Raw genomic sequence first — 13,296 nt, forward strand, 5'->3', positions numbered from 1 at the left:
TGTTTCTGCATCCATGTAGAGCGTGTAAAGGACTGAATTATTAAACAAGTATCGTGCTTTTTTTAATATCAAATTGCTCATCAGGTCTACATTGAGTACTTGAACTTTAAGATCTAAACTAGTGTTTTAGACTATGCTAATAACAAAAAGAATTTTTTTATTGGCAAAAAATATTGGTAATGTTCAGTTTGTCACTCAGATGTACTCAGTTTTAAAAAATCTTCTCATATTGGTTGTGAGTACAAATTAAAAGTACCAGCTCAAAAGATAACACATTAAAAAAAGGAGGTATAATGTCTTAAAAACTTGCAAGGGAAGTATCTACTTAGCTGATACTTCCACTGCGTTACTGTGATTAATTTAAGGGGTGCTGCTGATCTCAATTATCCCTGGAGCTTCAAAGACCTGTACTCACTGTGTTTTCTTTCCTTGTTTTTCAAGTCATAGGGCTGAGTAATCCAACTAGTAATTGAGTGACCTGCTTTCTTCAGAAACACCTGGGAACAAGTGTAGACAAGGACAAAGGGAATCTCTTCTGTATTCTTTGCACTAAATATCTAGTGCCCAAAATAAAAATAAGTCAGTTGCTCATCAGAGGCACTTTAAGTTATATCTCTTGGGATAAGATTTCTTATATGTAGATAGATTAAAAGACAAGAGACAGGCAATAAATAAGTGATCATTTTTCACAGTGCTGTGAGGTAATGAGCACAGTCCCGCAAGGGTCTGTATGGAATGAGCCCTGTGCTGTTCAACATACTTTTAAAGGATTCTGGAAAAAAGGTGTACAATGTGTGAGGAAATCACTTGATGATTTAAAATTAGCTAATGTAGTGAAAACTAAAGGTGACAGAAAAGAAAATATTATATAAGCCTAAGTTAAGTAACTAGAGAGTAAATAACATATTTCATATAATATCTACTGAATGCAAACTAATGCACTTTGGGAAAAATGCACCTAGCTGTAAAACAGTTATTACTACTCAGAAAAGAGATCTTGAAGTCAGTGATAGTTCTGTCAAAATGTCAGCGGAGTGCTCAGCAGCTGTCAGAAAAAAGAAGGCAAGTGGAATGTTAGATATTATTAGGAAAGGAAGAGATAACAAAGCTGAATCACCGAAAAGTGATTTAACTGATGGGGATTCTTCCAAGTGGAAAGAAAAAGCAGAGGGATATAGTGGAGGTATATAAAATCATAAATATGAAAGAAAGAGGGAAAGCAAGTAATTGTTTACTATTCATTCATTCTCATAATGTGAGAACTGGGAAACATCAGGAAGTACGTTTTCACGCAATTATAATTAAACAGTGGAAGTCATTGCCACAGGATGTTATAGAAGCCAAAAGTGTAAAGGGAGTTCAAAAAGGGATTATACAAATTAATGGAAGAGAGTCCCATCAGAGGTTATTAAATATGACATTCCGGTTGCAACCTCTGGCTTGGAAAGTCTCCGTACTGCTGATTGCCAAAGCTAGGAGGAGGCTAATAAGGGAATGATCCTGTACGCTTCGTCTTTGGCCAAGCATCTGCTATTGGTCCATGTCAGAGACAGGATACTGGGAGAGATGAAGCTTTGATATGACCTAGTTTGTCTGTTCAGCATTTTATTCTTAGATTCGTATTCCTAGTTTAATACAAAATGAACTTTTTGCATGTTTAGTCATGCAACGTGCAGCCTTTCCCCTTTTCACTCCTTTATCTGCCAGTCCACCAAAAATTGTGTACCATTTTTGATATTTGCATTCACTGCAAGTTGCTCTGGTTTATGTTTTTTAAAGGTGGATAAACAACACTGTTTGCTTACTACATAAGCTCGTATAATGCGTTTATTGGAAACTATCACTTGAACTTCTTTTGCTAGTTAAGGACTGTGTTTGGCACTAAATTCCTTAGGTTGTTTGGGTATGTTCTGTAAATGTGCATCTTTTGCCAGTGTACTAGAAAGTTTTCCTTTTCTTGATGAGTTCCAGGTATTGTAGTCTTCTGTATTGAGTTTACATTTATATTGATAAATAGGTTTTTTGCTTATTTGATCATGTTTACAGCAGTATTTATGTTACACAAAATGGGAAAGAAAACATGTTCAACTTGTCATTCTTATATTTTAGAAGTCTAACAGAATTAATAACACAATAAACACATGCTGGTTTGGATTATGTGTCTTTTAAAATGGTAGGAATTCACTGAAAAATGAAATCTGAAAAGGGAAGGCTAGTCTTAACAAAACTTGTCTTTGTTCTAAAATTAGTTTCCAGGAAACAGACAATGCATGGCATGGTGGATGCCTGGCTCTGGCTGAATTAGGCAGAAGAGGATTGTTACTCCCTTCCCGAATTTCAGATGGTGAGTTGTAGTTGCTGAATGTTAGTAAGTTCACGAATTAACAATTTATAGTATTAGAGCTTGAATGTGTGGCAATAGGCTGGAATTTGCTGATGTGAGTGTGCTGAATAATGACTGTAGTATTGAATTCTAGAGTAAAAAATATGCCTATGGGGATATTTAAGGTACTTCTGTCAAAAGCATTGCCTTGGGCGTGCCTTTTTTATACTTAATAAATTTTTCTTTCCAAAATGAAATTAGTTTCTTGGGGTTTTCTTCTTTCTTCCTCCCATGTTTCTGTGTACAGTTGTATAAAAATAATTCTGTATGTCTGTATATTGTGTCAGTGTCATTATTTAAATAGAATATATAAAATAATTGATGACTAAGTTGCTCTTTAAAGCTAGTAGCTTATGCTGTTTGTTTCTGATTAAATTTCAGAGGCCAATTTTGCATAACTTAGTAAACTGTAAATAATTTACTGTATTTTTGAATATTTGAAAATTTTGAATTTTGGTTTTTGAAAGATCAAGATGGAAGGAAAAACAACAGGGCAGAGGAATTGTTTCTTTGTGTGTTCTGTATGTATCAATGTACATTGAAATACAGAGATATTAATGTGAAAGTAGTAGTTCTCTGTTTTGTGATTTTTGGTCAATTTTTTAACAGAGTTGAATTGACAAAGGGATACTGTAGTAGTACACATCCAGGATTGGGCACTTTTACAGCAATATCTTGAGCTAGATGGTTCTTTTGATGTCATTTGGTACTCCTGTGTTGAACAGAGAAGTTGAACACTAGTTTTCAAAAATGATTCAAAACTGGTATTTCATACTGGTAAGTTAGGTTGCCAGATCTTTTCTATTTTGAAGATCTGTTGACTTGTCCTAGAAGAAACTGTAAAATATGGTATTTAATAACAGTTTATTATTCTGTCTTCTTGAAAAGAGTTCATGTTCAGTATGGTATCTGTTTTGCATGTGAGAATTTTTGTGCAGCTAGCCTTCAGTTGGTTTCCCTTTTCTAATACTTTTGCCTTTGTATGATAAAGATGAAACAGTTAAAAACCCTACAACTTTAAGAATGGGAAGTCATCCAAACATAAGCCTCTATTTTAGTTCTAACAAAACTGAAACTGTACACCTCTATCAAGGAATCAGGATAGCCTCATCTAATATAATTTTTTAAATCTAAACTCGAAGTTTCATGCAAGTTTGATATTGTACAGGACTGCAAAAGACATGAGTGAATCCTCACTCTGCTAGTGATTTGACCTGTGCTATGAAACCATTTGTCTTCACGTTTTAGGTTTAGTTTTTGTGTAGGTAGAATGGGGATGATAGTTGTATCCTTCACACCCTTCTTTTTCTGCAGAGGTGCAGTGAAAATGTATTGCTGCCTGTGAAGGTGATTTTAATATACATAGGTTTATATGCAAATTTTTAATTTGTCAGATTGCATACGAAGTAGCCTTCTGTTACTGGGGTGGAAGAATATAAAGCTAAGATAGGGGAGGAAGGGAAAGAGAGAACACAATCATGGCAGCAAAGTCTTTCTGGGAAAGACTTAGGCATAAAGATCTATGGAAAAACAGTTTTATAGGAATTAGAAGTTTCTTAATAAAACAGTGCTAAGAATTCCAACAGTCATTATGGAAGAAGATGGGTAAGAAACCTAACTGGAGACTATCTTGACTAAACTGCAACTTCTTTGGTTATCTGATACTCAAGAACATGTTATATAGAAGGCAGAATGGTATGAGTGAAGGATGAGTAAAAAGAGGTAGTCTGAATTTGTAGGGTTATAATTTGGAAAGACTTGGACATAAAATGGGATGCAGCTAGTGAAGAATATAACTGGTAATGACAAATCATGTTATATCTTCATCAGAGTCAAACCTTTATTATTGCTGAGCAGATATAGGCTGCAGAATAGCCATGGCACACTTGACATTGTCCCTTCTCTGTTTTTTTTTTTCCTTGTGCTTTATTGGACCTTTTCCATTTAAATTAATTTGAAAAAATAATTATACTAAATACAGTATATTCTAGTTTAATTTGCAAGTCTGTCTTATTCAGTTTTGCTTTATGTAAGTTATCCAATCCACTATTAATGTAGAAATTCAAAGTTGATTATAGTAATTTGGAGAAAGACAAAGGAATGCATTCTGGAAGTTGGAAGAAAAGTTAACACAGTGGTCTTAAGAGGAACTGTGTTGTACTTTGAAAGACAGACTTATGTTCAAATTGTCCTTTACAAAATTATTTAAGAAATTAGGACAAGTGCAAAGTAGTATTCCTAGTTAGGAATAAGTAACTACACAATTCAAGACATAGGGAGTCACTTCTAGGCAGCAGTTATACAGGAAAGGATGTAAAAGTTCATGTGGGTCTCCCATATCATTCTGCAATTTTATTTATCTTAGTAGAACAAGATGGTGAAAAAGAAGTCATGAACAGTGTGGTAATCCTTCCATCTCACTTGATACTAAAATTATGTGCATAGGGTACTCATCTTAGGACATCACACTTAAAAGATTATTTAAAGAAAGCTAGCCTAAAGCAGCAGGAATCATGAGAAGAACAGAAAATAAGACTGACGGGGAAAGACTGAAGGAACTAAGGTTGTTTGGTTGAGGGAAGACAAAGCTGAAAGCTTATACTCTTCCTCTTAAAAGAAAACCTATACTTTTGACAACTATTTTCAGTGACCAGAACAAGACCATAGGTAATAGGTATAATTTCCAGCAAGAGAATAGTTAGATAAGCATTAGGACTGACTTTGTTATTCTAAAGGAACTGGAGCCCTACAATAATTTGTTTACGGACACTGAGTTAGAAAGGTTTCTGTTAGGAAGGACAGAAATCAAGTTAATCAAGGTATGGAGAGCTGTTTGAGTAGTTAACCTTCATGGTTCCCTTTGCCTAGTTTTTATTTAATTTGAGGAATGGAGATGAGGTAGACTTCATCAATGGAACTTGTTTTTAGGAACAATATTTGTATAGAGATGGTGAAGAATTAATCCTTGAATTGTATGAAAAACCACCAAAAGGTTTTTCCTTATTGATTTAAAGAAATTCAAATTAACAATAAAAGAGATACATGAGATTCTTCTTAAATTATGGATAAGGGAAACTAGGAAACATTCTGCTTCCAGAGATTAGTGAGGCAAATAACTTCATGTAGTTTAAAAAACAGCAGCGGCAATGCTAGACTCCGTAATTTCATGTTTGGAAATTACAGATTTGGTAGCATACATCCCTAAGCTTGAAGCTTTAAACTTGGCCTAGAAAGAAGCTCTTTTTCCTCTTACAGCCTTGCTGTTGTAATTTGAGTTAATTGGACTTTTTCTGTTATCATATTCCATATGGATATATAACATATTCTTTGTTCAAACTCAGATTGATATTCTTGTCTTTTGTAGAAGTTTCGATAAGCTTTAAGGCAGAGGGAACTCTGAGGTTCGTCATAGGGAGCTAAAGTACAGATGAATTAATCTGCATAATGAACTTCCTTCACTGAAGGAACCTCCTTTTTTTAGAGTTGATGGGTATTCCATGCCAAATTCTACTTGTAAATTGAAAATTTAGCTAGCAATTTCGTCGCTAATTTTTCTTCCAAATATGTGTTACAGATAGTGTAATGAATGTATTTGTGTTCATTAATGACTTTCCATATATTTTAAGTACAGGTCATAGATTTATTTGAAAAATTGCAAGTTTATATACACAGTTATAGAAGAAGAAGGTAGTTTTAGGATGTATGTAGAAGCACACTGAAACTGATACTTAGTGATACATGTATACTGAAATAACACCTTCACCAGGAGAGTTTGCCTCAGGTGAAATAAATTATATAAATAACCTTTTACGCTTGGAGTTTGAAGGTTGCCCAGTGTCTGTCTAACCTCAAAGGACTAGGCATCTAAATTGTTTAGATCTTCAAATTTTCAGTATTGTTTTCACAGTGGTTCAGTTAAAGGTGAACATAAACTGCATTTGTTAAATTAGTGCAGGCTTTCTTTGGTTTAACTTGAGTCTTGTTCTTAGTCAACATAAGAAAAGCTTGCGTATACAAGGTTTGGATCAGTTTGTTTAAACTGTCGTCTGCCTCTGAGTAACAAAATTTGGTCTGTTGTTCTGTATTATGGCATAATGGCAAAGGGCATTCATACACAAAACAGTTTTTACAGTAAATTCTAAATAGGCAGGTTTAATCTTAAGCTTATTCAAACTACTGCACAGTGAAATAAAAAGATTTTCAAAGAAAAAAGACAAAAAAGCCCTATTAAGTGAAATTAAGCCTGAAAAAGACTATGACAGTATGTTACTGAACAATATTATCTCTAGAGCTTAAGCATCTTTTAAGAAAAGAAGTTGTAAAAGTTATTTTACATTAATACAATTGCAAAAAACCTTAAAGATTCATCTAATATACTTTGGCTTTAGTAATGAATGCAAAAATTCACTCATCAAAATCTGAGCTTATACAAGGGAAAGTTCAGTTACTTAAAAATATTAATATAAAATTATGAACATTATTTACATGGGAGAGATTGAATGTATCTTGTCATGGACCAAACCCAATAAGAGATGGTTTGTAGGAATTTTATGATGCTGCTGGTAACTGGCTTCTATGACCAGAAACTCACTGGAAAGTGAAGTATTAAGATACTCTTGTTCTCTTCCTTAAAGTGAAGACTCTGCTACAGTCATTTGGCCTTACTCTTTTAGTGCCTTGCTGTGATTTTGCCGATTCTTTTTGATTTGTCCTTTTTTGTCCTTTTACTTTTTGATTGCACTGAGTATCCTGAGTATCAGAAGAATTAAGAGTAGCTTCTGTACATGAAGCATTACTGTCCTGAGGACTCTGTCCTTCGTTGTCCATTCTAACTTTGCTCGGGCTGTACGCAGCTAGCTGACAGAGAGCTACAGCTGCTGTTTGTTTCTGTTCATCACAGCTGTCAATTATTCTTAAGTCTTGAGCTTCATTACAGGGAGCTGCAAAAGAAGATTTGTCACAGGCACTGTTAGTAGGGTTCTTGGGGTTACATGCATCTGCTCCAGAGGTTTCGTTTTTGGTGTTTGGAGAAGTAGCAGCACCATTATCGTGAGATGGACTGTGGAATGATGTTTTCAGGCTTACTGTGTTACAGGAATCTTTTACTGAGAGGTTGAGAGGCATGTCTTGCAATTCCAGAAAGTTCTGACTTTCTGTTTTGGATGTGGTTTTGTATGCATGCTCATGAATAGGTCCTGTGTTTGTGTCAGCCTTTTTTGAAAGATTAAGGGGAACTATCCCTGTGTCTTCTTCCGTGTTGGACAGTGAGCCTTCACTGTTATGGCATTCGTTCTGTGTGTGTGAATCTTCATCAGTGACATTAATGCTGAAAGAAATGAGGAGAAAAGAGAATTCACTATCAGTTGCTTTTTTAAATTGGGGCTGAGAAAGTGAGCAGGAAGAAAAAAAAAATCTGTCTAGAAGTCTGACAATTTTATTGTTTCTTCTTTAACTCCCCCAAGTCCCTTTCACCATATACATCACTGTAACACAGATAATTTCCTGAAATGTACAGACACGTGCATGGTAATGGTATTGGAAATACCTGATATACTTAAGGAAAATGAGTGGTCTACTCACTATAGCAACTGTGAGTTGTACTGTGTTTTGCACAGTTAACATAGAACAAATTATCTCAATGCTGTAAATTTAAATATATTTTGGGGGCATTGCATGAAATGTGTCCATCTATCTTTGTGTGTCCCTAGTAAATCTGACAAGAATTTGCAAAGTGATTTTACTATTTTACCTGGTAGGTGATTCTCCTCTATCTTGCTGTGTCTGCACACTTTGAAGTAGAGTTGGTTGATCAGTGCTTTTTCTCACAGGTCTGAAAGCTGTGAAGTTTTCTTCTGGTTGATCATACTTGCCAAGCGATGCGGAAGATGACTTGTTAGAAAGGTCAAATAAGCCTTCGCATGCATGGCTTGTCTGAGTGAAGTTGGTTGGGCTAGGTCTGCCGGGGGAGCCTGTTGCAGCACTTCCTGCAAGAGGGCTCATTTTAGCATTCTCTCTTTCATTTTGGTCGTCTTTGGAATGACTTTTGGCATGCAATAATGTAATTTCTTTTTCATAATCTGCTTGTTTTTTATGTGAACTTAGAGGATATTGTTGGGATGGGCTCAAAGAAGCTGGATACAGCAAGGTAGTTTCTTCCATTAGATGAGAATTTTGATCTCTGTTAATACCAGCTACATGTGAAAATCTGTAAAATGGAGGATCTGTTGGCCTACAAAATCCATAAGGTATCGGAGGAGTGGAATGATACTGTTGGAACAATCGATAGTGTTCATAAGCTGATGGATTTATGGGTTTTGGAAGTGGCCCAGGGTGGGGAAGAAAGTGTCTTTGATCTTGTGTGCCATAGACAGACAGAGCAGAGCTTTCACACTCTGAATTACCTGGAAGCAAGTAAGGTGTGTAGATAGCTAGCCTATGCTCATAAAAATGGGGTGAGTACTCAGGAATCATCGGTTGCATGTAAGGTGAAATGGAACCAAAGCCTTTTGTGGGAGCAACTTTATGTGGAAACTCTGGGAGGAAAGTAGAACCTGCTTTCCATGGGTGACTTGGTGCATGAAATGCAGACTTAGTGTGAAAGGGTGAACTTTTGTTAGAGAGCGATATAATTTCAGATACTTCACTATTTTCTGGGCCTTTACTATCTCTGTGTTCTCCTACAGGAACAAAAGCTGAGGGTCTTACAATGCTGTCCAATAGAGGCTGCATGCTGATAGCACTTTCTGCTGTAGTACTGGCAGGGGTTAATTCCTTCTGAATTGCAGGTTTTTGTCCTTGAATTGCTGTGTTTGTTGCCTGGTTTTGTAATTCAACGTTCTCCTTGGCATCTTCTTTTGCAAAAGGATATTGAGGCTTTGAATCGAGATTTGACAGTCCATTTGTGACAGATTTGGAAGAAGTTGGTTTGACTGTAGATTCAAGCTGGTTGATCTGTTTGGACTCCAAGGAACTGGTCTTTGGACACTTGATAATGCGATCCTGCTCTGATACTAAAGTAATTGAGTTTTTGCAGAGGCCATACTTCATATGGTTAAAAAGATGGGATTTCTCATTGCAAGTAAAGGGGCACTGAAAGCACTTGTACTTAAATGGCTTTCCTGGTGGTCTTGGGATGTAATGAGGCTTCTTTGGTTTACGTTCTTTGAGGAGACTCATTTTTGTTCTGCTTTAAACAATTAAATGTAATGGTACTTTATAAAAACTTTCTTGTGGTTAGCTTTCCTCAGTTTTAGCCTCTTGATGCTTCCAGTTTTTCAGGTTTCTAGAATCCTTCTTCCCAGGTGAAGAGAGGAAGCCAACTCCTGCGGTGTCTCAGGGAAGAGGGGGTGCCGGAAAACAACACTTTTGCAACTGGTAGTGCAGGAACTGTAACACAAAGTTTAAAATTAGCTGTAGTGGAACATTGGAACTAAATACCAAGTAATGCATTCTTTTAACTGTATTCCCCTTCATATTACATACGGGTGTGTTGTGGGGTTTTTTAAAACAAAACAAAAATGCTAGATGCCAGATTTGAGATAGACATACATTCAAGTTTGACATCCTTCCACACCTCAACGTAGTCACAGAAGTGGCCTAATTTTCAGCAGTGCTAGTCACTTGCCGCTGCTACTGGCTTGAAGGAGTTTTCTTTGAAAACTGAAGGAACATTCATTCAGAAGATGAAAGTAGAAATCTAGGTGGAGCTGTTGAGAGAGAAGCGGAGGTGGGCAGGATGAGAAGAGGCAGGTCCTGGCAGCAGCTGGTTATGGGGCAAGCCTGTCAGGCCGGTTGGGGAGAGAGAGGAGGGAATTTCCTGCTTTGGTGAAATGAGGGTGGAGTGGATTGGTTGCACTTGGGTAGCTGACTTGGCTCTTTCAGAGACTGACCAACCCCCTCTTTTAACTGGCATGGCATTTCCTAACAGCCTAATCTCAATGGATACCTCAAAAGTGGCCAATCTCTCGAAGGATAAAACCACACCAATTTTCTTCCTCTTCCTAATTCAATTAAGAGAAATGAGTACTGCAATATCTGACTAATAGAATCTTCTGCTTGATAAACACATTTCACATTCTTCTGCTGTGTAGCACCTTACATATTGCATTATAGTTAACACAGACACACAAGTGTATTAATTTGGGTAAAAAAAGTGTCTGACAGTAATTGATTTATAGGGGAGTGATCTATCTGCCTTTCTTCAGAAAAACTAAGGTTGTGGATACTTTATACAGCCTAATGATTTGCTCAGTAGATAAGTCAGGAGGGCTTGTATCAGCTTGTTCCATTATGTTCACTGATTCTGAAGGCGTGAGAAACTCTCAGAGTCAAGTTCTCATGATTTTATAGGATGTGTTATGGCAGAGATCTAAAAACTGATGATTTCATCATGAACTATAAGCATCATTATCAAAATGATGACTGTTGCAAAACCACGTACTGTATCTATTGTGTTACCCGAAACTACAGGAATACTAATTGTAAGAGTGACTAGATAGCATGACATTTTTATTTTTATTTTTTTTAAAAAAAAAAGCTTTTTGCATACAAGTTCGGATTAGTAGTATTAAAATACTAAGTTTATGAAAAGAACTGCTGGTAATTACATGCTGTGAGATTTTAGTTAAAGGAGAGATGTTTTGCATTTCCTAAATCAGAGGTTATTTAATAGACAATGACATGCAACACGTTATGAAAACTGAAGGCAAAGCTACAGAATTGCTGCTTGTTTCATCAGGTATAGTAATTCTAGCAAATTGTATTGAATGTTGTTTCTGATGTCATAGAAATATTAATTTTGTTAAAATAGTAATTGTGAAGGTACCCTGAAAAATGCAAAGCTGCTTTCTAAGTAGAAAAAACAATCAAGCTTTTTTTTAAAATTAACAAGTGATTAAATGTGCAATAGCTGAAAGAAAAAGGAATGTGTAGAGAAATAGCCTTTTATTTTTAAGGTTTTAGCAAAACTTTTTTCATTGTTTGAGTTGGATACTGACACTGTAACAATGAAAAAAAAATTGAATTATACAGCAGCATGTTAAATAAAGTCTTGTCATTGGAGTCTGGTTTAAATGATAATTCAATAAATTACAAAAAAATCATATAGTTTCAAAAAATATTTTAAAGAATGACAGCTAGAATTCCTGTGAAAGATTAAGACTAATGCTTTTACATAAATAAAATATTGAAGCATAGGAGGGGAGGTCCAGATAGGGAACTGGGGTTTTTTGTTTGGGTTTTTTTTTTTTTTCTGCCTTAAGTGAGCTTGTTGCATTTATCTTTGACTAATGATGAATAACTAACGTGGACAGTTTGTAATGGACTTGGTCAAGTCAGTTTGTACCTGTTGTTCTTTATATCTTCTTGGAAATACTTGTACTAATTATTCTTGAAAAAAAGATATTGTTGTCAAAACTTCATTGCATTCTTAGTTGAACCATTTATGATAACAGTCTGAATTTGCATTCAGGTGCAGCACTTATAATAAAGAGATGTTAATTAGATTTTCTTGTTCTGCTAGCTTTCCTTTGCTTAATAATGAAAATTCCTGTGTGTCCTGTTCCCCCCCCCCCCGACTTTGTACTTGGTATTTAGCTTTGATTCAAGTTATTCCTGTTCAACAGAGTATTAACTATCGTTTCTTAATAAGATAAAATGCATTGTTGCAGTTTTAATCTTAAAAGTTTAGAGCGTTGGAGCTTCTTTGGCATGTGTACCACGGGAGAGAATTACAACAGCGCTTTTTTTTTTTTTTTTTTTTTAATTTTTTGGTGGTATGTTTAGCCTGCAGACAGTAGTGCTCCCAGAACCTGCCGCTCGGACTTGAGAGGTGTAGAACGAGTAGCTTATTTTAAAGGGTGTTTACCCTTTCGTAAACTTGGGCTAGTGTCAGCTAGATGGATGTTCTGTTTCTCTCTTTTACTATTTAATCCCTTTTTTTCTCATGGTTTAAAAATGCCAGTAATAAAATATTTCTAAACCCAGACAAGAAGGATAATTTCTCTTCCAATCTCTTAAGTAAAACACAGGAGTATCTGGCAGAGGTACATATTTCATAATTAAAAAAAATTAAAACTATTTGATCCCACACATACAGCTGGAAAAGACATTAGTGGTTTAAAATAGGTGCAACCAATTAAAACTGTCTCTTTATAAATAATGTTAGTTACTTACAGTTGTACAATGTATGTTTTGTGCTACCAAAATTAAAATTTAGTATTAGAAAGAAGAATCAAAATAAGTAGTTTCTTTTTCCTTAAACTTGAATGCAATAACGTGTGATATCCTTTAAAAGTGGGAAAAAATTCTTCGGTAGCAGGATGATAATTTTCATGTGACTTTTTTTTTTTTTCAGATTGAGAATTTATTTCCTGTATACCTGATTTTAGAAATGCAGGTAGTTATATAGTGTTAAAATTTTCTTTTTCTAGTTTTGAATTGTAGTAGTATTATTTATTTATTTTTTTTATTGAAAACAGTTATTCAGATAATATTGGTTAAACTTGAGGTTGTCTTAGTTGTTTGTTTCTTGTCAATAGTATACTTCCTCGCTGCTTTCTAATCTGTAGCCCTTTTCAACCTGAGACTGATAGCTGCAAGTTTTTTTCCTTCTATTTTTGAAAGTATGTTGTTGGTACCTCCTTGCCTTTAACATATTAGCACGTTCAGAAAACAAGAATATCGTTTAACATTGTGTGCATGTGTGTGTATAAATACATAAACAAAAATGTACGTGGGTATAAGTATATACACACGTATTCACAGATGTATTCATACACACACATACACACACACATATATATGTACATATATATATATGTGCATGTTGTTTTTTAGGTCTTTAAGTAGTCTAAATTGTTTAAGATGCCCAGTTGATCAAAGAGGAAATTTCAAAATGTCTTTTATTACAAGCA

The 13,296-nt window shown here is 35.2% G+C and overlaps 2 protein-coding genes across 2 annotated transcripts in view; one reads left to right on the forward strand and one right to left on the reverse strand.

The window, feature by feature from the left end:
* The window catches only part of TBCD (tubulin folding cofactor D), a 115,791-nt gene that overhangs the window by 26,274 nt on the left and 76,221 nt on the right, over window positions 1–13,296 (forward strand). Inside the window, exon 13 of the mRNA XM_010579427.1 lies at window positions 2,250–2,344. Coding sequence (XP_010577729.1) covers window positions 2,250–2,344 — 95 coding nt within the window. The remainder of the gene's footprint in view (window positions 1–2,249; window positions 2,345–13,296) is intronic.
* Window positions 6,989–9,760, reverse strand: ZNF750 (zinc finger protein 750). Its single transcript, XM_010579426.1, has 2 exons — window positions 8,133–9,760; window positions 6,989–7,709 (listed from the first exon to the last, which is right to left on the reverse strand). The coding sequence occupies exons 1-2, from the start codon at window positions 9,557–9,559 to the stop codon at window positions 6,989–6,991; spliced, it is 2,148 nt and encodes a 715-aa protein (XP_010577728.1). The 5' UTR covers window positions 9,560–9,760.

Source organism: Haliaeetus leucocephalus, unplaced genomic scaffold, assembly GCF_000737465.1.
Source record: "Haliaeetus leucocephalus isolate CR32 unplaced genomic scaffold, Haliaeetus_leucocephalus-4.0 Scaffold657, whole genome shotgun sequence".
NCBI classification, from domain to species: Eukaryota; Metazoa; Chordata; class Aves; order Accipitriformes; family Accipitridae; genus Haliaeetus; species Haliaeetus leucocephalus.